Source organism: Vulpes vulpes, chromosome 1, assembly GCF_048418805.1.
Source record: "Vulpes vulpes isolate BD-2025 chromosome 1, VulVul3, whole genome shotgun sequence".
Lineage (NCBI taxonomy): Eukaryota > Metazoa > Chordata > Mammalia > Carnivora > Canidae > Vulpes > Vulpes vulpes.
The window spans coordinates 149408726-149436543 of NC_132780.1; the positions used below are offsets into that span (position 1 = coordinate 149408726).

Below are 27818 nucleotides of genomic sequence, written 5' to 3' on the forward strand. Positions count from 1 at the left end.
GAAAGAATTAAACCACTGAAATAACCCAGGGCCAGAAGCTTTGTCCTCTCCTCCCAGGACAATATTCCACTTTTGAGGGAGATATTCTGGTCAGAAGCTGGATAATTATTCTATTTTGAACATCAGAATGAAAGTTAGGGAGTTGGTTCTGGTTTTAACGTGCATCCCATCCTTTTTTCATCGATCACCACGTGCAGTTATTAATCTTCCATCTCTCCCAACATTCCCCCTCACCCCACTTTTGAATGGTCTTCCTCTTTCACTCATCCTGGGAGCTTAAAAGGGTCCACTTGGCCACCAAATCATCTCCATCCTCTAACAAAGCCCTGATGTTTAAGGGTGGTTTAACCTTCACCCCACTGGTAGGGGCTGGTTGACAAAAGAAAAACAATAGCTATTAAGGTACCATCTGGAGTCAAGACCACTTACAGGCTGGCATCACCCAAACTGACTGCCCTCACTCCCATTCACTCCACTCACCTGGCTGGGGTATCTCCTCACCTGTGTCTCTGAGCTCACTCCTCTCCAGACACCCAGTTCCTGATTAAATCTTATCTATGAGTGAAGACGAAAGCACTCCCTAAATGGAGGGTCACTTTGTGCATTCAGAACCAGCTAATAGATTAGCAGTAGGAAGACACAGAGTAGAGACACAGCTATTGGCACTCATGTCATAAACACAAATATTATTAATCATATATGATGAACAATAGAAGCCAATCAAAAAGCACTTGTGACAAACTTACATTAAGTTCATGTAGTGCTTTTTTTTTTTTTTTTTTTTTTAAGATTTTATTTATTTGAGAGACAGGGAGAGGGAAAAGCAGATTCCCGGCTGAGCAGAGTTCAATCCCTGGAGCCTGAGATCATGACGCATAACCAACTGAGTGACCCAGGCACCACTTATGTAGTACTTTTTATTTGATTTGTCATTCTTAATTTTTCAATCAAAATGACATTTGTACATATATAAGATGTATTATATACATATATACATATGTATATATAAAAAATCATATATAATAGTACAAGCCAAGAATTGATAAGAAAAGTACTCCTCCTCCTCCAAGTTTCCCTAAGAGGCAACTACTTTAAATCAAGTTTCAGTTTTTCTGAGGTCACCCTCAGAATTCTAAATCCTGTTCTTATCCTGTCTGGAGATCTATGGATTTCCCAGAATGAATTTAGCTCAGGGGCATGGCCACTCCTCTCCCTCCCTTCTCCCTTCCTCTTCACGATCTTTCTGTCATATGTTGTTATAAGATTATTCTTCAATGCTTCTAGCAAATATCTTGGCAGCTTAAAATTACACATTAAACCACCATTTACTTATTATCCCATCAATGTTAGTCAGCATCTGGTGATTCCCTTCCACGCAGGATATAAGGCGCTTACCCAAATCCTCCACTTTTTTCCCCTTCATCATCTGTCAGCTACACCTTTACCTTTGTAAAAGTTATGTTTGTTCTGTGCTGTAACTTTTATGAGGTCTTTTGTATTTTGTCTGTGGTTAATTTTAAAAGTTGGAACTCAGGGACTACTGTATACAGTACTGGGTCTCTGTAAATAGCTCATTGCAGGCCTGGATTATCTTTACTTATCTGTGGGCTTAAGTTAATAGCATAAAGATTTTTAAAATACCAGTTTTTATTTTAGACATTGGTTCCCAAAAGGCAAGCATGAAAGGTGTTTTATTCTGGGGAACAAGTACCATAGTAAAAACCTTAGTACTTCCTAGAACACTAAATTGAATTTGTTTTGAGACAAGTCTTAATGCTTATTTTTAGTTTTTTATCCTCTAGGATACATGTTTGGATGAATGCCTGCTAAGAGAGGGCCTGACTGGTAACAGCTGATCTATACAAAGACCTTCAACTGTTGATCCTGTTTTTGGAGCCCTTACTCTCCCCATTCCTATTCTTCAGCTTGGTGATATCAAGCCCGCAGCCTCTCCAGAGCCCTCTATTTCACCACCACACCTCTATTTCACCACCACACCTCCTCACTACAGGTCTATGAATCCTTCATCTACTTCCCATCTCTCAGAAATGTGTTGACCTTTCTAATGCATTTGTGTTCTCCCTTATATTCCCTTGGCTATGCGTTCTTTTTTTTTTTTTTTTTTTTCTGTACTTCATTACTAACATTGAGGACAATCTCAAGAAGTGGCAAAGGCATAAATTTGGTCTGCCACCCTGAACTAAATGAAAAATGACTTTATTTTTATACAAAGCAAAGGCAGTAGAACTAGTTCCTACTCTGGACACTTTGTTCTTATTATATGTTTATCAAAGTCAGAATGATAGTCTTGATCATTGATTTTGTTTGGCCTTTGACATTTCTTTACATTTGAGCCATTCTAAGTCATTTCTAAGACCCTAGTGGGAAGCCAGGTGATAGGTGATATACTGATGACATATATGAAGCCTGACAATATGAAAAGTAAATTTTAGTGCTGTAATAGTTGTTACTATCTATGTTTCCACTTTATTTGCTCTTCATATTTTTTTATTTGTATTTTATCTTGACCTCAATAGATTTGGATTTCTTTGATCAACTACTATATCTTGTAACTTATCTATAGACTCAAGTATGGTTCTTGCAATCAGTCAATGCTCAGTAAACATAGTTGATGCAATTTTGCCTGGCACAGCAGCCAGTATAAGCACAGAGCCCAGGGTAAGTACACGAGTAGGTGCTCAATGAAAATTTGTTTAATACAACACCCAACTAAAACTAAAAGTTTCAAAAAAGAGAACGAAAAAAAAATATTCTCTTTTTCTTTTATTTTTTTAAGTAGGCTCCATGCCTGCCGTGAGGCTTGAATTCATGACCTGAGATCAGGAGTCACACAATTTATGGACTGAGCCAGCCAGGTGCCCTGAAATTTATTATCTTTTTAATTATAAGAAATGCCCCATAACAGAACCCAGTTAGTGTCTGGCACAATAAATAAAAAATAAAAAGTCCCACATCAAAGCTCATTATCACGAAATCTCAGATAATCAGAAGTTACAAAAAGTACCCGTAAGAGCTTCTAAAAAAAAAGGACCACATTCAAAGGACCAGAAATTGAACAATATGGCACTATTCTCAATAGCAACACTGAAGGCTAGGAGACAACAGAGCAATAACTTCAAGCTTTTGAGTGAAAATTACTTCCAAACTAGACTTCTATTCTCAGCTAAAGCCTCAGTCAAATATGCAAATAGAATTCAGACATTTTCAAATGTACAAGAGTTCAAAAGTTATCTCCCATCCATGTTTTTTTCATAGGAAACTAGTAGTGTATGTTCCACCTAATGAGGAACTATACTAAGAACGCGAAAGGTGTGAAATCTCACAGAAACGAGGAGAAGGAGGGTCGAAAGATGATGGTGAGGAGAAACAATATGACAGCAGAGCATCAGGATTACTGTGCAATCTGTCCACAGTAGAGGAGAGATAGAAGGTTCTAGGAGGATTATCTTTAAGAAAATGCTGAGTTACTATAAAGAAAAGGACTAGTATAGCTTGGATGGTGATTAAGGATAAATTTTCATTAGTTATATAGAAAACTAAGCAATGAGGTGAAACAATTATTAACTTCAAAATAAATAATCTGTTGTGTAAGGGAAATGTAATTATAGTACACCAAATGATCTACCTATAACTTAGTCACAAAAGCAGAAATTCTGAATTTTCATTTAACCAAAGATCACAATTACATTTTGATTTACCAAATGGTGCTGAAACTATTTCATATCCATGTGTGAAAGAAAATGAAGCTCAATGCTTACCTCATACCATATAACTGGAAACAGAACACCGACCTACATGTAAGAATTGAGAAATAAAATTTCTAACAGAAAACATAGGAGAAAATTTTTGTAATCTTGGATTGGATAAGACAATAGCTGGGAAAAAATGCTCAAAACATATCCAATTATAGACTTTTATCCAAAAGATGAAAAGAAAAAAACTTGTATTATATCTGGCAAAAGACTTATAACCAGAATATATAACTCCTACAATTTTTAGAAGTGAACAAAAGTTTTGAATAGACAGTTCACCAAAGATATATAAGTGGCAAATAAGCATACAAAATGAAGTTCAACATCATTAGTCATCAAGGAAAATGCAACTTAAGACCACACTGAAGAGCGCCTGGGTGGTACAGTCGGTAAAGCATCTGACTCTGGGTTTCTGCCATGGTCTCTGAGTCATGAGATCAAGCTCCGTGTCATGGCTCTGTGCTCAGCGCAGTCTGCTTAAACTTTCTCTCTCTCTCTCTCCCTCTCCCCCACCTGCACTCTCTAAAATAAATTAATTAATTTTAAAAAAAGGACCACACTAAAAAACAGCACTATATTCCTATTAGAAAGGCTAAAATTTAAAAGACTGTATCAAGAAATCAAGAAGCAGTTGGAGCTCTTGTACATTACTGGTACGAATGCAAAATAATACAGCCATTTTGCTAAAATAGTTTGGCTGTTTCAGCTAAAATACGTGCACCCAAGATGAAACAATACTGTAATATTTGCTGGTTGCTAAGAGAATAGATCTTAATACTTATCATCACAAGAAAAAAAATGCCTGTAACTATGTGTGATGATGGGTGTTGACTAAACTTATTGTGGTGACCATTTCACAATATACGCAAATATCAAATCATTGTCATACATATAGCTAAAGCTAATACAATGTTAGGGCAATTTTATCTCAACCAAAAAAAAGTTGCACACACACTAATCTACCCCATCCTTGGTCTCAGAAGTGGAACATTAGAATGATAAGAATTATCCTTTGGAAAAACAAGGAAAAAAATCACAATATTCAAGGTACATTAAAGTGCATTTTAAGTCTATTGTGGTTTTTATTTGGTGGTCATGCTCTGAAGTAAAGAATTTATCTTTTCTGCAAAGCAGTAAAAACATGCTGGATAAACTTTTATTTGGAAAGTAGGAAGAGAGATTCATGTCTGTTCAGATATTTGCACAAGTGACCTTTAAACTTACTTCAAACTCTGGGATCCAGTGGTTGTATAGACATGCAGGATGAGGGGATGAAAAATCCTGGAAATCTGTGAGTAGAGTTAAATTTCATGACACACTACTTTCCAGAATTTTGAGCCAAAATTTTTAACAGCAAAGGTGTCTTGTTTTAGAGCATGGAGAAAAAACATTTGGGGTGAAAAAAATTTTAGGGGGGCCTGACTGGCTCAGTCAATAGAGCATGCAGCTATTGATCTCAGAGTTGTGATCTACACCATGTAGGGTATAGAGATAACCTAAATAAATAAACTTAAAAAAATAATTTAATACAACAGTGAAAATAACAAACTACAACTGCACACAACAATCTGATTCTTATGGACACAACGTTGAGCAGAATATATGCTAACCAGGTAATGGCTAGATTGGTGTGTGCTTGTGACAATTTGTTGAGATGTAGGCTATGATTTGTGCATTCTACTGCATGCAAATTGTATTTCAATACTTTTTTACAGTATCCCATATGATTCTATGTTAAGTTCCCCCCAAAAGGCAAAACCAAACTATTGCTTAGTAATACTGCAAAGATAGTAAAAATATAAAAAGCCAGTCAATTGCCTTCAGAATGCAGGAAAGGGTTTAAGATCAGGAGTGGGTGCAATCAGGAGACCTTGATTTACTGAACTGCTGGTTAAGTTCTATTTCTTGGTTTGGATGGTGCTTACACAAGCATTTGCTTTAGAACTCTGCTAAACTGATCATAAGTTTTATGCACTTAGAAAGAAAAAAATTAAGTAGATTCAACCCAATCTAAAGATCTATCAATAGGGAACTATTTAAATTAATTATAATACAGTCATGGAATATAATCTGTACCATTAAAAATGAGGCAAGTAGGGGGTGCCTGGGTGGCTCAGGCATCTGCCTTTAGCTTGGATTGCTATCTCCAGGTCCTGGGATGAGCCCTGCATTGGGATCCCTGCTCAGTGGGGAGTCTGCTTCTGCTTCTCCCTCTCTTCTGCCCCTCCTCCCCCATTCGTGCACGCTCTCTTTCTCTGTCTCAAATAAAATCTTCAACACAGAAATGAGGCAACTGTATGCTTATAAGGTCCTATATGCTTCTAAGGACCCGATGCCCAGATTGTGCCCTGAAATGACAAAAGCCATTTTAGAAATGAATCTATATGATGTATATATATGTGTGTGTATCTATATATATATACAGATACACACACACACACACAATACCTCTATCTCTAGAATAGACAAGAAATGAGTCAAAATTGCCTTGAGGAGGAGACTGGGAATCAAATTTTGTATTATGTGCATTTGTTATCCTTCAAATAGAAAGGAAAATTATGAACTTTGGAAAATATTTGTTTATCACACAGTTCTTTCCAGATTTTATGTCTAGGCTCACATTTTATTGTCAAGTACTTTAGCAAAGAAGAAGTGGCATCCAAGTATGGTTGGCCAACTACGGCCAGGTTAATTATACAAGGACTTTTCTGAGCTAACATTTCTCAAGCACCTATGAGGAACTTGGCACGGAGTTGGGCACGGTAAAACTGTAAAAACAAAGGTAAATGGGACAAAATCTAAGCCTTCATGGAAGAGGAAGGCAGTAAGGAAGAGTGAGAAGAAGAGCAGGAGGCCATTTGGCACCATGGGGATTTTTCTTCCTGCAGCCATTTAGTCTTGCTCTTTGTCTTAGATGGAATCAGGTCATATTCTTGTCTTGACAAGTCTTAGAAATCAACCAGAAAACACAGAGTTCAGGAACGAATACCACATGTTTAATACTAGACAAAGCATTAAATACCTCAGTGGTAGAATCTTCATCTTTCTACACCTCAGAAGCTCTTTTACCCTTTATCCCTGTTGCTTCAGCTTCACCTTTCCAGAAGGCAGAGGCGAGATCTAGGGGAGTGGGCTTTTCACATCTCTGCTGTTTGATAGGATTTAAGGACAATGAAACAGATAATGCAGCGGAGGTGCCAAGCACCAAATAACGTGGGGGGAGAAAAAAGCAGAGCACATTTCCCACCACAGAGCAGACAGGTTTCCGTACCTCACTAAGGATGGGAGAACTGGAAGGGAGGACGACCCCAATTACTTGTATGAGGAAGGAAGTCTTGCCTTCTGCTTATCGCCATGATTCCGATTTACATGTGGTTGTTTTGAAAACTCTTTCCCAAAGAAATTCTTTCGGCCATTTCCTAAAACAGTTCTTTTTGAATAGTTGTAAAAAATCTGGGTCGTCTTTTTTTTTCTTCCAGTTTTATTGATATAATTAACATATAACATTGTAGAAGTTTAAGATGTACAACATAATGACCCGATATATGTATATACTACCAAATTTTTACCACAATAAGTTAATACCCATCGCTTCACCTAGTTACAATTTTTCGCCTTGTCATAAGAACATTTAAGACCTACTCTCTTAGCAACTTTCAAATATACAATACAATATTGTTAACCAGAGTCATCATGTTGTACATTACATCTCCAGGACTTAATTTATCTTAAAACTGGAAGTTTGTAGCTTTTGTTCGCCTTCACCAAATTCTCTCCCCACCCCACCCCACCCCCCACATCTGGCAACCACCAATCTGATCTGTTTCTATGAATTTGGGTTTCTTAAGATTCCATATGTAAGTGAGATCACACAGTATTTGTCTTTTTCTGTCTGACTCATCTCACTTAGCATAACGCCCTCAAGGTCCATCCATGTTGTCGCAAATGGTAGGATTTCCTCGCTTTTGTGTGACTGAATAATAGTCCATTGTATATGTATATATGTATATATACACACACACACACACCCCATATTTTCTTTATCCATGCATCTGTTGATGGACGCTTAGGTAGTTTCCATACTTTGGCTATTGTGAATGATGCTGCAATGAACATGGGAGTGCAGGTAGTCCTATTTTTAATTTTCTAAGGAACCTCTATACTATTTTCCATAGTGTCTGCACTAAATTACATTTCTGCTAATAGTGTACAAGGATTTAGATTTGGATCATCTTAAAGGACAGAGGTTTAGAAGCATTTCATTGTTGTAGTGATCCAAACCCATGCCCCTCATTTCTTCATCAAAATCCCACTTGCTGCTCTTGCCTGTCAATGAATATTGATGGTGGGGATGGGAGGTATAGGTAAAGAGAAAGGGATCTTCCTGAGGTGAATGGCATGTGGTGGAAGGGTAGCAGCTGCTAAAATCCACATGCACCTTCTCTTCATAAAGATCGCCCCCTGGATTTGGCCATAATGGACGGTAGCTACTTTCAGCTGCAGGTGGTTCCACTGGAATCTGCTCGGTAAAGGGTTCTGAAGAGTTCTGGGAAGGGGGGAAGTCATAAGGCCAGCTGGTCAGAGGAAAAGGATAATTGGGACAACAGTTGTCATTAAGAGAATTTCTCCCCAAAGCAGTGTTTTTATTCCACGTTTGCCGATCATCGTAGTCAGAGAAGACTCCAGAAACAGGATGAAGCAGGTCCCCACTATTATAGATCCAACTACTGGACAGTTTGCATTTCTCATAGAGCTTAGTGGGGCCCAAGGTGGAAGTGGGGTCTGCCAAATCAGTGGTTCCCCCCAAACAATAAGTCTTGGAGAAGAATAAGCAATCATTCAGTGACTTCTGCTGGGGAGGCTTAGCTATTAAACGTCCACTGTAACTACCAGGCAATTGGACGCCTTCCTGGAAAGACCAAGTTAAAGGTAAACTTCCCCAACTTTGAGTTTCACCTGAAAGAGACTAGAAAGGAAAGCGAAAAGCTCACATTAATAAGTTAAGCAAATTGACACAACTACCACAGGCACCCAGAGTTACTCTGTACAAATAAGCACGCCGTCCGATTTTCCTCATTCCTTACATACTTGAAGCACAAGTGCATGGGGCAGTTTTTACCACAAGCACTGAGAGAAGCAGTTTGCCTCCATTTCCACTCTGAAGCCTATTGACCAGTAAGAGCTGAATTACTCTTACTTCTTTGGCTCTGAGCAGAGTGAGTGGGCTTAAAATGTTTCATCCTCAAACACAAATCTAGTATTGTAACTGCCTTTGTGAGAAACTTGTAAGAGACTAAGAAAATCAAACTACAGCTTCATAGGTTTGTATCACACTCGGTATAACTCTCAGGGGATCTCTCACACACTCTTTCTCGCTAGCTCACTCAATCTCTCTCATGCACACATGCATGTCATTTCCTTCCTTGACTTTCTATGTTTTAGTGCTCTTTGCAATCCGAGAGCCTAGGCTTGTTGTTTTTTTCAAGAGATTCTTCTCTGTGTTCATGGGGATTCTATTGAATCATAGATAGGAGGACCTCTAGAATATGAAGTAGTAAGTTTGTTTCTATAAATAAAGTGTACTACTTTCCAGTTAATCATAGGAAAAGAAGCTGGTTGAAAATTAAGTTTTCTGCTTACTTATGTAACTAGAGGGTGGAGGTAGAGAGATGATGACCAGGTGGAGTGAGTGGGAGAATATGCCCTTCAATTTGTCCCATGACTGGGAGAAGGGATGAGGAACCAGTCATTTGGGTTTGACTCACGTTTCCCTATAACTGACCCAAATGACAAATTTTTTTTTCTATGTAAGACACAGTTAGAACCCCTAGGGAAGGACTGGCTCCATCTCTCTTCTCATGAAAAGAAATGTGGAGCACTGAGCAGTAGTAAAATATAAGAATTAGTATCACTGTCAAGCAGACAAACCCACAGACCTATAGTATGATGCCCATAAAGCCATAGATTTCAAATCACAGTTTGGCTTCCCAACCCCCAACCCTCCAGATGGCCAATATTTTCAGAAACGTCCTGGTTATTTCATCTTGATAGAGTGTGCTCATCTATTTAGGGGAAGAATGGAAATTTTGGAAAAAAAAATTTAAAACATAAGGCTAATATTTTGTGGTTCATTTCTAAACCAAAACTAAGTGCCAAATATAGGTTAAGAACTAATCCCAATCTCTCCTTATAATTCTAGTAGGGAAGATGATTCTAAAGTTATATGGAGGGGGATCCCTGGGTGGCGCAGCGGTTTAGCGCCTGCCTTTAGCCCAGGGCGCGATCCTGGAGACCCAGGATCGAATCCCACGTCGGGTTCCCGGTGCATGGAGCCTGCTTCTCCCTCTGCCTGTGTCTCTGCCTCTCTCTCTCTCTCTCTGTGTGACTATCATAAATAAATAAAAATTGTTTAAAAAAAAAATAAAGTTATATGGAATTTAAGAGCGTTTGAGAGCATACTACAAAGATGGTAGAAATTAAGAGGAAAACTCCAGATTCCATTTCTTTTCTCTGGTGGATGCTGCCTTGTAGCTGAGCCAGAAGGTATCATTTTGACTTCATTCGTAGGTAGCAAGGGACCAGGGATATGTATTGCCCCCACCATAGGGGCAGTGAGTTGCTGTATGTTTTGAACACACACAGGAAACAGGTTACCTTTGTCTCTGGGCTCCCCTTCAGCTTTAAGGAGACAGAGGAAGATGCTGTGTGTGCTTTCTTCGTTGTTCTTCTTGCCTCGGCTTCCAATTTAGTTTCTGGTTTTGGATGATCGTGCTCTCCTTTTGACTTACAGGAGACAAGGAGGTAAAATAAATAGCAAGATTGTACTTCATAGTATGTAAAGTTTTTCCTTGGGCCCTGCCATCTGACTAGGTGTTTCTGCTGTTGGTGACTGTCACAAGACTACATAAACGTCTCGGGTCCACTATGTGCTTTCCTGCCTGCCTTTGTTCATGGCTCCCCTCGCCCACCTGGCAAAGCCATATTCTCAATAACAAGGGACACTTATGAAGTGCTTCCCATGGAACATGCAAGTGGCTGCATCAAACACATGACCTCACTGAATCTTCAGCACAGCCATCAGTAGTGCCACCATTACCGCTCCCAGCTTACAGAGCAGGAAATCGAAGCATGGAGAGACTCCATCAGCCAGGCAACCTCTTTCCCCTGCCCCCAGAGCCCACAATTCAAAGCATATTGGAGCTGGCCAAGCCAGCTCTAGGACATTCAGGAATTCTGTGAGCTGCCTGGTAACTGGAAATGAGCCATAGTGGGAACTGTCATCAACACAGATGCTGGCCCACCCTGGGAATCAGGACATTTTCTTCTTGTATGGCTGGTAGACCAGCATGCCATCGATCTAGGTAGGCCCAGGCAGGCTGACATCAGAGATCACCCTTTATCCTGTTTATACCACCACCCCCTTATGCACTTCTTAATATTCACATTTTATGTTAAGCTGGGACTTAGGGGAGTAAAGTAACATGTTTAGGTTTACAGAGTTGGTGAGAGGCCAGAGCTGGTATTCAACCTCGGGTTTGAGGAAGCTGACCACAGGCCGCAGCGCTGTGCTAGCCTGAGTGTGATCATATTAGGGACAGCTGCCTCCCACAAGGAGCCTGAGGCAGAACCAGCCAGCTCCTCTCCTGGGACTCCAGTACCCTGTGCCTCTGTTCAAGGGTGGGTACAGACATGTGCTTGCCCAGAGTGTGCCTCAGGGTTGGTGCAGGCTCTGATTCACCTGTCCATCTCCTGGATGAAACTTCCCCTGTGCTCTGTACACATTTCTTGAATTAAAGAGAAGTGGCATCTCATAACTCTAACTCAAATCCAACCTGGAAGAATATGAAGCGTCCATCGTGCCTCCAGAAGTTGGTGACCGGGAAGCCCCCATGGCCTCGGCAAGGAATCAGCTTCAGAGGCCCATCACAATTAGGACAGCGTTTCCCTGAAAGAAAGCACAGGAAGGTGACCATGCCAGCTGACTCCTGAGTCTGTGCAGCCCTGGCACTTTGAGCTTGCCTCCAGCATGGCAGAGAATATACCTGGGCACAGCTTTATGGACTTCCTTCCACTGGGCATTGCCTCTGACTCTGGGCGCCTTGGACATTTAAGTGTCTCAGACCAGTCTCACACAGGGGTAGAGGAAGTGGTTTCTTTCGGAGTAGGATATTTCACAGGTCAAGGGAGAGCTCTTCTGAGCAGAAAATCCCTCCCTACTTATTCATTGATACTTGAAATTCTTTGCAGAGAAGAGGACAGAATTCTTTTCCTTCACAATAAGAATTAAGGGGCAAGGAGCAAAGTCACATGAGAAAAAGAGCGCAGATCCTAAATTTTCATTCAAGTGTAAATGACTGATACCAGATGCTTTCCTCCGAGAGCAAGTTTTAAAGACATATTACAAGGGAAGAACATGAAGTAACTTGAGGTCTAAAATGGGCAAGGCACAGGGAATGCTGAATGTATTGGTTTCACAATCCAATGAACATGATAAAGAGAAACAAAATGAACATGATTATGGCATGGACCTAAATGGTGTGGAATGGGGTCGAATCTCAAACTTTGTCCCACGGCTCCCACTCCAGATCAAAGCCTTCACTGAGCTCATGGGAGGGATCCATTCCCCAAGATGTCAAGTGGCAAGTGTGATCAACAGCTTTCTCCTAGACTCTATGTGGGTACACTGATGAACTAATGTGAGTCCCCTAAGTGATACACCTGCTTTTGAACAGAAGCTTTGAGTCAGATGCCTTCACCCAAGGGAGCAGTTTTATTGGTGGGTGCCCTGGGCATGGTAGATCCACAGGGCAGATCCTGGGGGGTGAGGAGGCTTGTTGGCTCTATATAAGGTGTTCTGAATAAAAACAGCCTTGATCTCTACCACACTCCACACCCCTCAGGATGTGCTGGGATGAAGCAACCTTTGGGGAGGAGCCTCTAAGTGCAGCCAGCTTCCTCACTGTACCAGCAACCCTACTCACTCTGCTGCTTCTGCCGGGCTTTGTCACAGATGGCAGGTCTCAGGTAAATCTTGCGGCCCTCCTCGGCGGAGCAGTCGCGGCTGCACACCACCACACCCAGGCAGGACTTCTTGAGGATGCGGGAGTTGTGGTTGTTGGTGTTGCGCATGGCCCAGCTGCTCAGATGCCGTTGTGCATTTCTGTCCTCAGAGCTGTAGATGTGCTTCTCATAAGAATCTGGCCATTCCTGGAACCAGTCGGTCTTTTTGACATTCTAAGAGAAACACAAAGAATCATGCTATATTGGAAGTGAGAAAACACAACTGTTCATAGATGTGAGGCTGTTTGGGCACCCAAGAGCCGTTGAGACCTTTGGCAAAGACCATCCAGGGTTTCATTCTGACAGTGGGATCTGAGCGTGGTGCAGCAGCAGCAACGGGACTGCTATGTCTAGGAAACATCTGCTCCCCAGACCAAAATGAGTTGTAATTCAGTGCCCCTGCATCCCCTGAGTTCTACCCCATTGATGTTTCTCTAGCCCTTGATGGTAAGACTTATTGACCCTTTCTCACTAAGAATTTTTGAGGGTGAAGTAATATTATTACGCTCTTACACAATCACAGTGGAAAACATTGTGGCGGGGTAGTGAGATAATGTCTCATACCACACTGTAGTTACCTTATTGGGAATGCAAAGAGGGTTTATGCGGTCACCAGAGATAAGCAGTGGGAAAACTGGAGAGCCCAGGCTTGGGAAGGTTCTGACAGCCGTCTTCTCCCCTGGGGAGATTTTCTTCCTTTTTCTCTACTTCTAGATCCATGGGCCTCCAACAAGGCAGAGGAGTAGGGAAGAGTTTACTTTGGCTATGCTCTAGCCCAGCACTGGCACTATATTCCCCATGTGTGAACATCTAAGCTCTCCTTAAAAAGATCAGGGACACAGTACATTCAATCCTTCTGGCAATCGTTGGGCTTTCTGTACTTCTGTTTCTTCATCCGTAGAAAAGGGATTATGAGACCTGCCTACTGCAAGTGTGGTTTGGAGAATATGCTAATATATAAAAAATCCTCAACACAGCACCTAGCATAGGATAAGCTCTAAATAAATGTTAGTAACTGATGTTGAGGCACACATTCCTTAGGCCCTTTGGTGTATAGATCCTGCACTTGACAGATCCCGCCTAATTCTCAAGAATGACAATCATTAAGCAGTCTCTGTGCTCAAACTTAGGTTGTGTCCATCCTCATAGCCTCCAGAGGTCTGGCATGATAGAAGAACATTTTTCATCAAGAAGATTCTAGAAGGTCAGAGAGAAGATTCTGTAAGGTCCAGAAGGAGAGATCAGGGTGTGCCTCTCTTTAGATTCCACAACAAGAAAGCACAGCATAGAATATGAGAAAAAAATGACATTTTAGAAGGAAAAGAGAAAAAACATCAACTTCAGGATGGGGAAGTTGGTGTTTATTGAGTTAGATTTCAAGTTTAGAATGTGCCAAAGAACTTTGTAATGTGAGACTCTGGCAAATGACTATCTCTGAAGCCTCATTTTGCTCTTTTCCAAAATGGACATAGTGATAAAGTATTCTTCAAAAAAGCACCATGAAGAGCAGATGTGTTATAAACCATAAATCTGATATAATGATAGTTGTCATTTGAATGGAATGTCACAGGAACTCAGTGAATCTGAGGAAACAAATGAAAGTTTTCATGTACATGGAGAGGTAGTGTTCGTAAACAATTAAGAGCTGGTCTGCAATCTAGGGCCCATAGGTCAAATCCAGCCCACTGCCTTGTTTTATACATAAATGAAGTTTTTTATTAGAACACGGCCACACTCATTCATTAGTGTGGTCTATACATACTTTACACTACCATGGCAGTCTAGTAGTTGTAGCAGAGACTGCAAGGCCCACAAAACCTAAAATTTTGACTGGCTCTTTACAGAAAGTTTCCTGACTCCTGGTTAAGAGCAAGGCCTGTGGGACGCCTAAGTGGCTCAGCAGTTAAGCGTCTGCCTTTGGCTCAGAGTGTGATCCTAGGGTCCGGGGATTGAGTCCCACATCAGATTCCCTGCGAGGAGACTGCTTCTGTCTCTGCCTCTCTCTCTGTGTCTCTCATGAATAAATAAATAAAATCTTAAAAAAAAAGAAAAAGAACAAGGCCTGTGAAGTAAGTCTTTTTTTTTTTTTTTTAAAGATTTTATTTATTTATTCATGACAGAGAGAGAGAGAGAGGCAGAGACACAGGCAGAGGGAGAAGCAGGCTCCATGCAGGGAGCCCGACGTGGGACTCGATCCCGGGTCTCCAGGATCACACCCTGGGCTGAAGGCAAGGCTAAACCACTAGGCCACCCCGGGCTGCCCTGTGAGGTCAGTCTTAACAAAGTTCCTTGCCCTCTGTGTGCCTCCACTTCCTGCTCTCCTGGGCATGTTAGGAAGACTGAACGAGTTAACATACACAGAGCATTTAAAATAGCGCCTGGAGCACTAGATCCAGGGCCGCAAGCAGCCAATGTGGTTGTAAGAGCCACTGGCTTTCAGGAGGGAGAAGACCCGCGGAGAGGTCACTGCATGCTTTAAGCCTTGCCAAGACAAACACAAGATGGGAGTCCGAGCCCCAAATAAGCAAAAATTTTATTATTGGTGCAACTTATTCCATGGCTTTCTTTCTCAGAGCAACGGTGCAAGCAACCCCTTCCTGTGCTGGACTGTGAGAAAGGGAAGCTGCCCCAGGGGGACAGAGGAAGGAGTGTGGCGTCTGGTAAAGTCCCCTCTGGCCCATCAGGCAGCCACAGCAGAGCTTCTGAGAAACAGGCATGACCAGGCCAAGATGCTGAAAGGACTGTCTGTTTTTCCCAGGTTCTTCCCCTCTCTGTCTCAATTCCCTGGTAATTCTGAGCTGAGGAAGATTCACTTCAGGCAGCCCCTTCCTGCTTCCTCCACTGGCCTTCTCTTCTCTTCCTTCTGACCTCAGGCTCTAAACAATGTTCTCTTGTTTTCTGTGGTCACAGAAATGCCATAGAAAGCATATTTTATCTACTGAAATAAGAAGAATGCAGGTTGAAACACTAAAATATGGACATTTGACTATAAAAATCTATGGGTGCATTTAAATTATTCAAACACAAAGCCCAGCTGTCAGGGTAGCACAGACAAGGGCAACGCAGACTAAAGAAAAGCGGAGATTTTCATTTTCAAAGGTGAGTGGCCCCTGCAGGCTGGTCAGAGCCTGAAATCCCATGAAGCAGGAGGAGGGGAAGGTATATGTGTCTCAGGTGTTCAGAGGAAGAAATGATCTCCACCGTCTTTGTTTCCCCGTTTTCTCTCAGTTTAATGTATATTTTGATCTTCTTTTTTTATAATGAAAAAATTTATATTTAGATTCATAGCCAGCTGGACTCAGTTTAGATGATCCCAATTTTGTTGGCAACATCCAAAGCATCATAGTCAGGAGCCAGTCAAACATATGCTTTCTTCTCTCCATCAGGCCTGATCAAGGCATTGACCTTGGCCACATCAAGTCATACAGCTTCTTCACTGCCTGTTTGATCTGCTGCTTATTGGCCTTGACATCCACAATGAACATAGGAGTGTTGTTGTCTTCTATTTTCTTCACGGCTGACTCAGTAGTCAGGGAGGACTTGATCAAACTTGTTTCTCCTGGGGGCGCTCTTTCGAGGATATTTGGGCTGCCTTCCAAGACGCGGAGTCTTGGGTCATCAGAACGTAGGTGATGTGCGGATCTTCTTTTTTTCTTTTTTTTTTTTGTGACCGTGCACGCCTTTCAGCACAGCTTTCTTAGTTTTCAAAGCCTTTGCTTTGGCTTCAACTTTGGGAGGGGCAGGGGCTTCCTTCTTTGCCTCGGTGCCATCTTCGTGAAAGGGCTTGATCTTCCTCTTTGAAGCTTCCTCTTTGGCTTGTGGATTATTTACAAACATGTTGTTTCGTTTCCATGTATTTGCAGATCTAATAGCCTTTTGCTATTAATTTCTAGTTTGGTTCCACTGTAGTTGGAGAACGTTGTGTGTTTTCAATTATTTTAACATTGTTGAGGTTTGTTTTAGGGCTTACAGTATTTTCTATCCTTTTTAAAAGAATATTTTATTTATTTACTTTTAAGTAGGTTCCACACCCAATGTGGGACTTGAATTTATAACCCTGAGATTAAGAGTCACATTCTCAACCTACTAAGCCAGCCAGGTGCCCCAGGGCTTATAGTATTTTCTATATTTGATGATCTTTTAAAAGTCTTTAAAGTTTGTTTTTTGTTTTTAGTAGCCTCTATACCCAGTGTGGGGCTTGAACCTGCAATCCCCAGATCAAGAGTCACATACTTTTCTGACTGAGCCCGCCAGGTACCAGTACATTTGTCCATCTTTTAAACTTTTTTTTCTTTTTTTCCCCAGGAGCCTCTCCACTGCCAGCCTACTTTGCCAGTCCCATCAGTAACATACTGATAATTCTGACAACATACTGACTCGAGAAAATCACTAGGAGTAAATATGTTCATATCAAGCAAGCTCTTCCCTATGCTCAATTTTTAGACTTGGATGCTTAAGGGAATCTTTGACATTTTTTGACACTGAAATTAAAACATAACCAAATTCCTATAATGCAAAGGAACACAGGTTTCAAATGACTGATAGGGATTTCTGAAAGCCTTGTAAATTTGAGGCTCCAGAAAGGTAAAATTTAAAAAGAAAGAACAATCATTTCTTAATCTTGTTTAGCAGATCTCCATAAAATATTTTCTTCTTTTCTGATCTTGTGTTTAATTTCTAACTTTTCATGAGTAACTCTTTGTTTTTCCTCTCGGTTAAGACGTTTATAATTTAAAGGGAATATTCTTAAGGCCTCCAACATGTAAATCTAATGAATTTATATTCTATAGTCTCTTTGGGTAACATCACTGGCAGTTTAATCAAACATTTCTCTGACTTCTGTATTTTTTTTTACTAAGAGACGCAATCTTCTAGCTCACTTAAAATCTTTGCAACTCCATGGAATCCTAGAGCACCCATCCCTCCTTATTCTGCTTTGCCTAACTACTTAGAGCTCCAATAGGGTCCCTTAAGAATTAAATATACACTATTATATAAAACTAATAAAATGAAAATGAAAATTTTGAAATAAGCTATCAAAAACAACTACCTCACCGTGTTATTATATTAAAATTGATTTCACATAGACTATAATCCACTTTCATATAAAGCAATTATCTGCAGGTTTTCTTTAGTGCTATGAATAGCTTAATTCTTCATAAATAAATGTTACCAAATAAAACAGGGAAAGCAAATAGAAACACATTTAAGCAAATCAGATAGAAGGGAAAAATGTAACTTATGGAACACAGAAAAAACAATTCAACCAGAATTTTGGTTTCTATAGAAATTTTCAGGAACTTATCTCTTTTGGGCCAACTGAAACCAAACTCCAAGTGTTATCAAAGGAAAAAATTTGGGATCCCTGGGTGGCGCAGCGGTTTGGCGCCTGCCTTTGGCCCAGGGCGCGATCCTGGAGACCCGGGATCGAATCCCACATCGGGCTCCCGGTGCATGGAGCCTGCTTCTCCCTCTGCCTGTGTCTCTGCCTCTCTCTCTCTGTGACTATCATAAATAAATAAAAAATTAAAAAAAAAAAAAACAAAGGAAAAAAATTTAACTCAACAAAATGCTTGTAACTCAAGAATAACTCCTTAGGCTAATGCTGCAATTTCTGGCCTTTGTTGAAGGGTCAAAATTCAAAACAAAAAAGTCCTTATTTGCTCAGACCACACTAAGGTGGGCTGGAGTACTCCAGTTTTCAAACTCTCCATCACTTGCCTCTCTCTGCTCTTCTTCCTTCCCTTTCTCACTCTACACAGCTAAGCAAGGGAACTTCCAGCAGGCACCAGAAGCGTTTCTCCTACTATAGAAGCAGTAAGGTCCCCATCCCCATCACATCAGGAGCTTACTTATGGAGTGGCAGAGTAATTCTGGCTCCAGTAGTGGGGATTCAATGACCAAGGGAGCCCAATATAGGTGGAGCTGTCCAGGAAAGTTGAAATGAACTTGAAATCAAGGGGAATGTCAGCAAGGAGGACATAGCCATGAGCTCACCTATCTGACTAACAGCAATGTGACCTGATCATGCAGGCAAATGATAATTGACAAGAAATTGAGAATCTGGTTTACCTGTTAATTCTTTAGCACCAAGACACATCTGATTACTCTTACTGGCTCATTGTGATTACATTCAGCCACATGAACTCACTGAAAGAGTTCAGATTTCCCTTCCCTTAAAAGTTTAAGGCAAATGCAACCTTGCCGGCTAAAATCATGGTCCAGGAATTAACTAATTGGAGACATGGCTTCTTCTTTGTGGTTGACTCACCAGGTTTTAGATTGGCCTGTATTTATGTTTAGACTATGTATATTTTTAGATCTTTTATCCATGAAGACTGTCCTCAAACCTTGGGATTTTGTGAGTTAAATTCTGTTTTTTGGAAGTAAGCTCTATGCCGAACATGGGGCTTGAACTTTTATGATCCTGAGATCAAGAGTTACATGCTCTACCGATTAAGCCAGCCAGCAGCCAGGCACCTCTGTACACAGGTTTAATTTGAAAACTACTCATGCTTAGGAACAAAATCAGGTTTTCTCTGCTGTTGTGCTATTGGAACACCCTGTACTTGTACTCAGAGAAAACTGGCTGGTGTCAGGAACAGAGCAGGTGCTCTCACCACACTGCTAAAATGAGTATTAGGAAAAAAAAAGAAGTGATTCTGCTCCCAATTCTGACCAAGAAAAACAAAGAAAACAGTTTCTTAGGTATTCAAGGCTGTCAAGAGTTACAGTCAATATTCATGAGATTGTGACCCTTTTCAGGAACTCATAATAAGCATTTTTAATGTAGGTAAGGCTAAACCAACATCAGACATTTGCTGCTTGGACCAAGTGAATCCTAAAGCAATTATATTTGAACCTTTAAAATGAAAATGTAATTTAAGGGAAATAAAATGGGAAAGCAAAACTGGTGTACCACATTAGCCTGGAATAGAGATTTTTACCAATGATGGGTTTGAGTGAATTGAGTACCTGTAGTAGTTCAGGGCAGGCTCCCTTGGGGCTGGATTATGGAGAAATGGTGTCAAAATAAACACAAGTTAGAGGAGTGACCAGAAGCAAGTGAAATGAAGATTTATAAAGATATAACACACAGCTGAAAGGAGGACAAAGCACTCATGAAACAAATATAGGGGAGCGATGAATTAGCGAGGGCAAGTGGACTTTGAGCCCTAGATCTGATCATGATGTTGTCCAGGCCCAAAAGCCTAAGGGCTGCCCACTTCCTAGAAAAACAACTGAATCTTCTTATGATAGTTTGTTTCTAAACTATGTTTCCAGCCAGTAGCCTACCCAGTCTCCTTGGTGAATGCCTGTGCACAAGCTCTCTCAAATGTAGAAGCTTAATAGAATCTGGTGCTCTGCTCTGCCTTGATGGTCTTGTTTGCTTCCTTCCCCTGCCTTAATCCTTTTACATTTTACAATGCACTTCTCCAGAGAAAGCCCTTTGCAAGAATCTCTGCCCTGCTTCCCATGTCCAAGACATGCTGAATTACATACTTCCTCTTTCAAGTACCTCCAGCATTTTTCTGCATGACATAGGTTCTCTGTTCAGGCATGGATCTTGTTCCATTTGCCCAGAAGACCATGAGCCCTTCCAAGAAAGTTAACATAGCTTAATGGCCCCTGTATCCCCAGAGCCTGCTGTAGTGTCTGGCACATTCTAGTTACTCAGAAATGTTTGGTGTCCTTTAAAAAAAAATTAATTTTTTTTAGAGAGAGAGGGAGGGAGGGAGGGAGGGAGAGAGAGAGAACACACAAGTAGGGGAGTGGCAGAGGAGAGGGAGAGAGAGAATCCCAAAGCATGCTCCATGCTCGGCATGGAGAGGGGCTCGAGCTCACAACCCAGAGATCATGACTGGAGCCAACATCAAGAGTTGGACACTTAACCGACTGAGCCACCCAGGTACCCCATGAAACATTTGATGAAGACATCAGCGTTCACTGTTGCCAAAAATTAACCCATAAAGCTTGACATGTCTGAGGTGTATAAGGGGATGTGGAATTTCAGGGAATGGAACAAGTCATTAGCATTCAGGTGATCATCTTGAAACTTGAAGCATGTGAGTGGATGAGCAGGAAAGAATTTGGTCTATAAGTTGCAGGAATGTGCCTACACATTGCAGAAATAATCATCCTGGCAAGAACATAAAATTATGAAAAACAAACTCTTAGTTCCTTGTATGAAATTTACAACAATAACAAGTGATTGCATTTGATCCTTTAAACCACATTTTTTGGTGCCCAAACAGGTGGTCTGAGGAACATTAATCACCTGAGGGGCTCCATCCACAAAGAAGGCTCCAGGGTCAAAAACCAGTTGGGGCCACAGTGCCTAACACAGCTTCCTCCTGGGAGCACCGCCAATACCACACTGATGGGAGTCTCTAAGTCTGCAGCAAAGAAGTCTGTTTAACTTTGTTGAACCTAGTATTTCTGTTTTTCTTCCTTACAATACCCACAAAAATACCTTGTCACTTGCACTCTACAGAACGTACTTTGGGAAACAGTATTCCAAACAGCTTGTATAAGGAATTACTGTTTTTCTTTTACTGAGGTGGTATCTAGACTTAAGATCATTTTATGTAAAGTCACACAATTCTAAGCAGTGGAGCCATTCACTAATGAATTCCACGTTTGTCAATTGCTGTTAATACACCCCAGGTATTGTGTTAGCACTGGGCTGACAGTTCTAGAAAGCAGGCTGCCTTCCTGATCTCAGGTCACAGAATCCTAGACGGGTGAGTGCAACCAACTCATTTACAGAAGAAGAGAGTCTCAGTAAAGGTAAACACCTCCCTAAGGCTTTACAGATTAAAGAGGCAAAACTGGAATTCCAAGACAGGGCTTTGTCTCCATACCCTGGCTTCCACAGTGCAACCGCTCAGCCTCAATATACTCACAACCACATCTACTCACAAAATATACAACCTAATCTTGGAAATCTTTTCAAGACCTTTTTATTTTTCACCTCAACTGGTTCTTTTTTTTTTTTTTAAAGATTTTATTTATTTATTCATGAGACAAAGAGAGAGGCAGAGACATAGGCAGAGGGAGAAGCAGGCTCCCTGCAAGGGGCCGGATGTGGGACTCAATCCCGGACCCCGGGGATCACACCCTGAGATGAAATCTAAGCCACCCAGGCGTCCTTCAACTGGTTCTTGCTATGAGTCCAGAGCCAAGCATAAACCCAGATCAGGATGGTGTTGTCTTTACTTAGAAAATATTAAGGGGGGCAGCCTGGCTAGCTCAGCGGTTTGGCGCCGCCTTCAGCCCAGGGCATGATTCTGGAGAGCTGGGATCGAGTCCCACGTCAGGCTCCCTGCATGGAGCCTGCTTCTCCCTCTGCCTATGTCTCTGCCTCTCTCTCTCTCTCCCCCTTTGTGTCTCTCACGGATAAATAAATAAAATCTTAAAAAAAAAAAAAAGAAAGATTATAGGCTCTGAAATCAGAATGATCCTGTAACTTGAGCTCACATTTAGTAGATGCACAACCGTGAACAAATCTAACTTCCCCAGACTCAGTTTTGGCGTTTGTGAAATGGAGAGGCATATTCTGCCTCTCTCTCTCTCTCTCTCTCTCTCTCTCTGTCTCTCATGAATAAATAAATAAAATCTTAAAAAAAAGAAAATATTAAGGAACACTGACTTTTTTTTTTTTTTTTTAATTTGAGAGAGAGTATGCATAAGCAGGCAGAGTGGAGCAGACAGAGAATCTTAAGCAGGCTCCACACCCAGTGCAGTCCAACGCGGGGCTTGATCTCACAGCTGAGATCACGACCCCAGCCCAAACCAAGAGTTGGAGACTTCACTGACGGGGCCACCCAAGAGCCCAAGGGACAATGGACTTCTAATCATTTTCTTGGCATATTTACAAGGGCACTTGTTGAAGAGTTATTTCCTGGGACACCTGGGTGGCTCAGTGGTTGAGCGTTTGCCTTCTGCTTTGGGCACAATCCCGGAATCTGGGATCGAGTTCCATATCGGGCTCCTCGCAGGGATCCTGCTTCTTCCTCTGCTATGTCTCTGCCTCTCTCTGTGTCTCTCATGAATAAATATATAAAATTTTTTAAAAAAGTTATTTCCTTGAGAAATCAAACTTTTTGATTAACTATAAATGATACATTTTCAAAATTTCATTGTGTATTTTTGTTGTAAATTTCCAAATTTAGTGTCTTGGGTAGCTGAGAATACTTTTGTTCTTGGAAATTCTCATTGGAAAAAGAACTTTTATAAACTCTGAGAAGTGGTGATTCCTTTCTTTTATCTCCAGATCTGAAGAATGATACGGATCCTCTGTCCCAGGAAAAAAATGCAAGTTAGTCACAGTGTTACCCACCATTTCAAAGAGTTCTCATACCCATACCCTTGCTCTGGGATGCAACATTGCATTGTGAATCTTCCACATACCTGCTTACTTCTACCTTTGATGTTTAGGAGACCCAGCTGCTACTTGGGAGCTGCAATCATGAAATTAGGAATAGGCAGCAATATAGGTCCCTGAGCCAGGTATAACTAAAATGTACCTTAAAGTTTCCCATAAAACAGCTACAACAATCACAAACCAATTAAGAGCAACTATAAAGGGGTGCCTGAGTGGCTCAGGCAGATGGTTAAGTATCTGCCTTCAGTTCAGGTCACAATCTCCAGGTCCTGGGACTGAGCCCCGCATCTGGCTTCCTACTCAGTGGGGAATCTGCTTCTCCTTCTCCTTCTGCCACTCCCCACTGCTCATGCTCTCTCTCAAATAAATGAATAAAATCTTTTTTAAAAAAAGGCAGCTATAAGGACAAATCCCTACAATAGATATTTCTATGATTCAGCTGTGATTTATTTAACCATCCTTAAATGAGTGAAAAGCAGTATATACTTTGTGTCTTCTAGCTCTTCCAAAACCTACTGAGAGGTAACATAGGGGAGAATTTAAGAGAAAAACATAGAAAATCTTCATTAGACTTGAATTTGGAATGGTTATAAATTGAGGCTGTGGAATCTCATTTCTTCTGCCCTGCTTGGGTAAATACAAATTTTTTGTTCCCTAGAATCAGGCAGACTAGCTTGACCTTTTCATTACATGTTCCTGGTGATCTCCAGTCAGCCTTCCCAATGCCCTTTCCAACAACTTCCAATGAAAACATCATTTGAATGCCAAAAGCGAGTCAAGGGAGGTCAGTTTTAGACAATATTTTCCACCAAATTAAGAGTTAAAAAGTCAAATGCCAAAAATGAAGTTAAAGAAAATATGAAAGTCTCTCTGTAGCTGAAAAATGGCCCATTGTGTATATACCCGGTATCACTTACAAAAGTTCTAGAAAAGCACTGTCCCATAAGAGCACTATCATTTGGATATTCCGGGTATAGATTTAATTTAAAACCATTACTATAGCAAATAAGGCTGTTTGGGAATTTGTGTACCATGCAGAGTCCATCTATACACAAATACCTTATCATGAACTTTATTCCACTACCTAGCTAGAGTGGGTATGACATGAGCCAAACCAAACTTTGAAAGAGAAGGGAAGTAGCATTTTCTTTGTTTCAGTCTATAACTGTTGTGGGTTGAGGGCATGGGGGCCAGTGTCTGATTCATAAAGATACATTCAAATTCTAGGTCATGACATCTTGTCTTAAAATTCTTCAGTTGGATGCCCAGCTAAAGCTCTGAAGGAGAGAAATTTACCCAACTTGGACTCTCACCAATTTCCTTCAGATTTTATCAAGTTAAGGCTTCATAGTCAAATGCTAAAGGCAATTCTTATAATAAGTACATACCTGTGGCAGTTTCATATCATTAATATCCCAGCTTAACATCTCTTTGTCCTCAGAATCAAAGTCTTCAGGCTCCATGACAATCAGCTTACCCACAGGTTTCCGTCTATTCAACTTCTAGCAGAAGTGGTGGAGAATTTTCCTTTCAAAGGCGTTTCATACAGTGGGATCAATCCACTCTTGAGCAGCTTAGACCTGGAGACTGTTTTCTGACACTAAAAAATAAGTGATAGTAATACTGACCGTTAAAGAGATAAAAATCAGTACTTGCCTGCCAGAAAAACCTGTTTCATTGACATTTTTTGCAAGCACCAACATACAAAATAAAAATACACTCTAGAAGTTGTTAGAGATCTTGTTGCAATAAAGCTTGACCATGGGGAATCAGAAGCACCAGGATCATTGCTTTCACCTCAGGTTTGGGCTGCCTTTCTCACTCTTACACCCAGGTTGGGAAAGCCTGAGTAGAGACCATTGTCACCTATAGGCAGTGGTTTTCCCCTAATACTTTGGGGCAGGAAGGAGAGGTGGCTTGCAGTTCTTTTCATGAATATACCTTTGTACACTAGCTAAAGTGTGGTTCAAGTTATGAGTGAGAAACATCACAACCAAATGTATCTATAAATGTTTTATAAACCTAAATTGCCACAGAGATTAATTTTTATCTCCTTAGTAAATCCAGTGTGTACTTTATATCTTCAAATATTGTCAATGGATATCCTCAAATCATATTCCCTCTAAAACCTTGGCATTATTGACATTTTGGACCTGATAATATTTTGCTGTGGGAGGTTATCTTGTGCACTATAGAATGTTTAGCATCATCCTTGGTTTCTGATCATTGAGTGTCAGTAGCAACACATCCCTTTGTTGTGACAACCAAAAATGTCTCCAGACATGGCCAAATGTCCCCTGGGTGGGGGGGCAAACTGTTTGAGAATGACTGCTTTAAATTAGTGTTTCTTGACTTTAACTCAAAGCACTTCAAAACTTCTTTCTTCAAGACTTTGTTGTTTTTTAAAATTTTTTATTTATTTATTAGAGAGAGCACAAGTAGGTAGAGTGGCGGGCAGAGGGAGAGGGAGAAGCAGACTCCCCACTGAGCAGGGAGCCCAATGTGGAGCTCAATCCCAGGACCCCGGGATCCTGACCTGAGCCGAAGGCAGACACTTAACCAACTGAGCCACCAGGTGCCCCCTTTAAGACTTTCTAATAGAATCTCCCTCTTCCTTGCCCCCTCCCAAAAATTCTATCTCAATCTCACTTTACTTTGATTAAATTGTATTATGTAAGTGATAGAGATTAAAAAATGTTTGTGCAAATTGCATTTCTTCCTCTGAGAGGAATACCACTCTGGTTCTAAATGGTTAAAGGAGATTTAGCCTCCCAAAAAAGGAAGAGAAAAAGAGGAAGGAAGGAAGGAAGGAAGGAAGGAAGGAAGGAAGGAAGGAAGGAAGGAAAGAAAAGAAGAAAGAAAGAAAGAAAGAAAGAAAGACAGAAAGAAAGAAAGAAAGAAAGAAAGAAAGAAAGAAAGAAGAAAGAAAGAAGAAGGAAAGAAATGTTCTACACTGTGGAAAAAGCTAGTCATTTTGCAGATGAAATGTGTTTATTAGTAGAACACAAAGTGAAATATGTTTACATGTGTGACATCTCCATTTGCTTATTAAAACAAGGATGTAATGATGTGACATAAAACAACTTAATAGTAAACTTGCACTATGATTACTTTAATAGTCTCCAGCCAACGAAGTCTCATGGGCTTTCTTCCTTAGTTATTTAACTGTATATAACCCTAATACTTTTCAGTCATTGAGATATGCTGAGGACAAGAATATGAATACAGAAATATATGACCATTATATAACAAGCTAATAAGGGTCTCTTCACCCTCCCACCACATTCACCTACAACCTAGTGGTCAAAGAACATGAAGTCCATTACCCTTGTTTCAAACACTGCCATGCAAGGTTAAATCCCCAAGAGTTTTTTTTTTTTTTTTTTTTTTTTATTTATTTATGATAGTTACAGAGAGAGAGAGAGAGAGAGGCAGAGACACAGGCAGAGGGAGAAGCAGGCTCCATGCACCGGGAGCCCGACGTGGGATTCGATCCCGGGTCTCCAGGATCGCGCCCTGGGCCAAAGACCGGCACCAAACCGCTGCGCCACCCAGGGATCCCTCCCCAAGAGTTTTAAGTCAAATTCTGTTTGGGAAATAAGCATTGAGTTGCTGAAGAAATGCTGCCATAAACTCACTTGAAATCAGATTTCAATTACAAGTTTATGAGACACAAAGATCGAGTGTCAACATGATAGCAGCAGTTTTATGTACTTACCTCTTTGAATGTTAACAACAGTAACTCAGACGGTCTAAAACTTGTTATAGCTAATCAGAACAGATTGATCTTTTTAAAAAAATATCTCGAATAACAAGATTCACATCTCAAAAATTCAAAAGCGTTTGAAGCAACACAGACATAATTCTTCTGTTTTTAAATTAAGGGGAGGGGAGTAAAAATTCTTGCTGCACAGAAGTTACATTGCTCTTTTGATTTTCTCAGATATGAATTGTTGCCAAATGAACAAACGTTAATTTAATATTCCCCCTGGAAGTTAAGAATACTTGATCTTAGCCAAAAGGCCGAGAAGCGATGAAAGTTAAGAACAAAACAGGAAAAAAAATGTTTGCAGCCCTTCGAAAAATAAACAACTAACTCAGTTTTCTTCCAGAATTAAAAAACTAATTTTGTAAAGACTTCCTTTTTTTTTTTTTTAAGCAACTTGCACCAAAGTATATTCAAATTTCATCATTTCTACAGAGAACTAAGTACAACAACTGAAACCCTGGAGGAATAGGGTGACAGAATATTCCTTACATTGGCCTCTCAGGATTTCTGGCTTCCTTACCTTCTGACTTCTTATGGAAATGCAGACAATACAGTGTCATAAAAATCTCATCTCTGGTTCAGGTCCCAGCAGGTTCTGATCATTTTCTACGCAGAAGCTGTAGTTCCCTAATCCAGGTCAAGGTACACTATGCTAATGAGCTCTGGCAAAAGTCCAATCAAAATTTAGATGCTCTCAGCTTGGGATAGGTGAAAGAGCTTGGGATAGGCAAGAGTGATCCAGCCCAATTGGCCCCAGAATGCCAGTAATGTGATGGATATTTCAAAGTTTTACCTCTGAACTTTCTCCTCCTTTAGTTTAAGAGGGGAT

The 27818-nt window shown here is 40.7% G+C and overlaps 1 protein-coding gene across 1 annotated transcript; it reads right to left on the reverse strand.

Annotated features, from left to right (window-relative positions):
• Positions 1 to 2106: 2106 nt before the first annotated feature.
• GCM1 (glial cells missing transcription factor 1) lies at positions 2107 to 27610 on the reverse strand. The gene is made up of 6 exons (XM_025991226.2): positions 27510 to 27610; positions 24609 to 24820; positions 12755 to 13007; positions 11606 to 11718; positions 10428 to 10556; positions 2107 to 8739 (listed from the first exon to the last, which is right to left on the reverse strand). Exons 2-6 carry the CDS (start codon positions 24681 to 24683, stop codon positions 8002 to 8004), a joined length of 1308 nt encoding a protein of 435 aa, XP_025847011.2. The 5' UTR covers positions 24684 to 24820; positions 27510 to 27610; the 3' UTR covers positions 2107 to 8001.
• Positions 27611 to 27818: the final 208 nt, after the last annotated feature.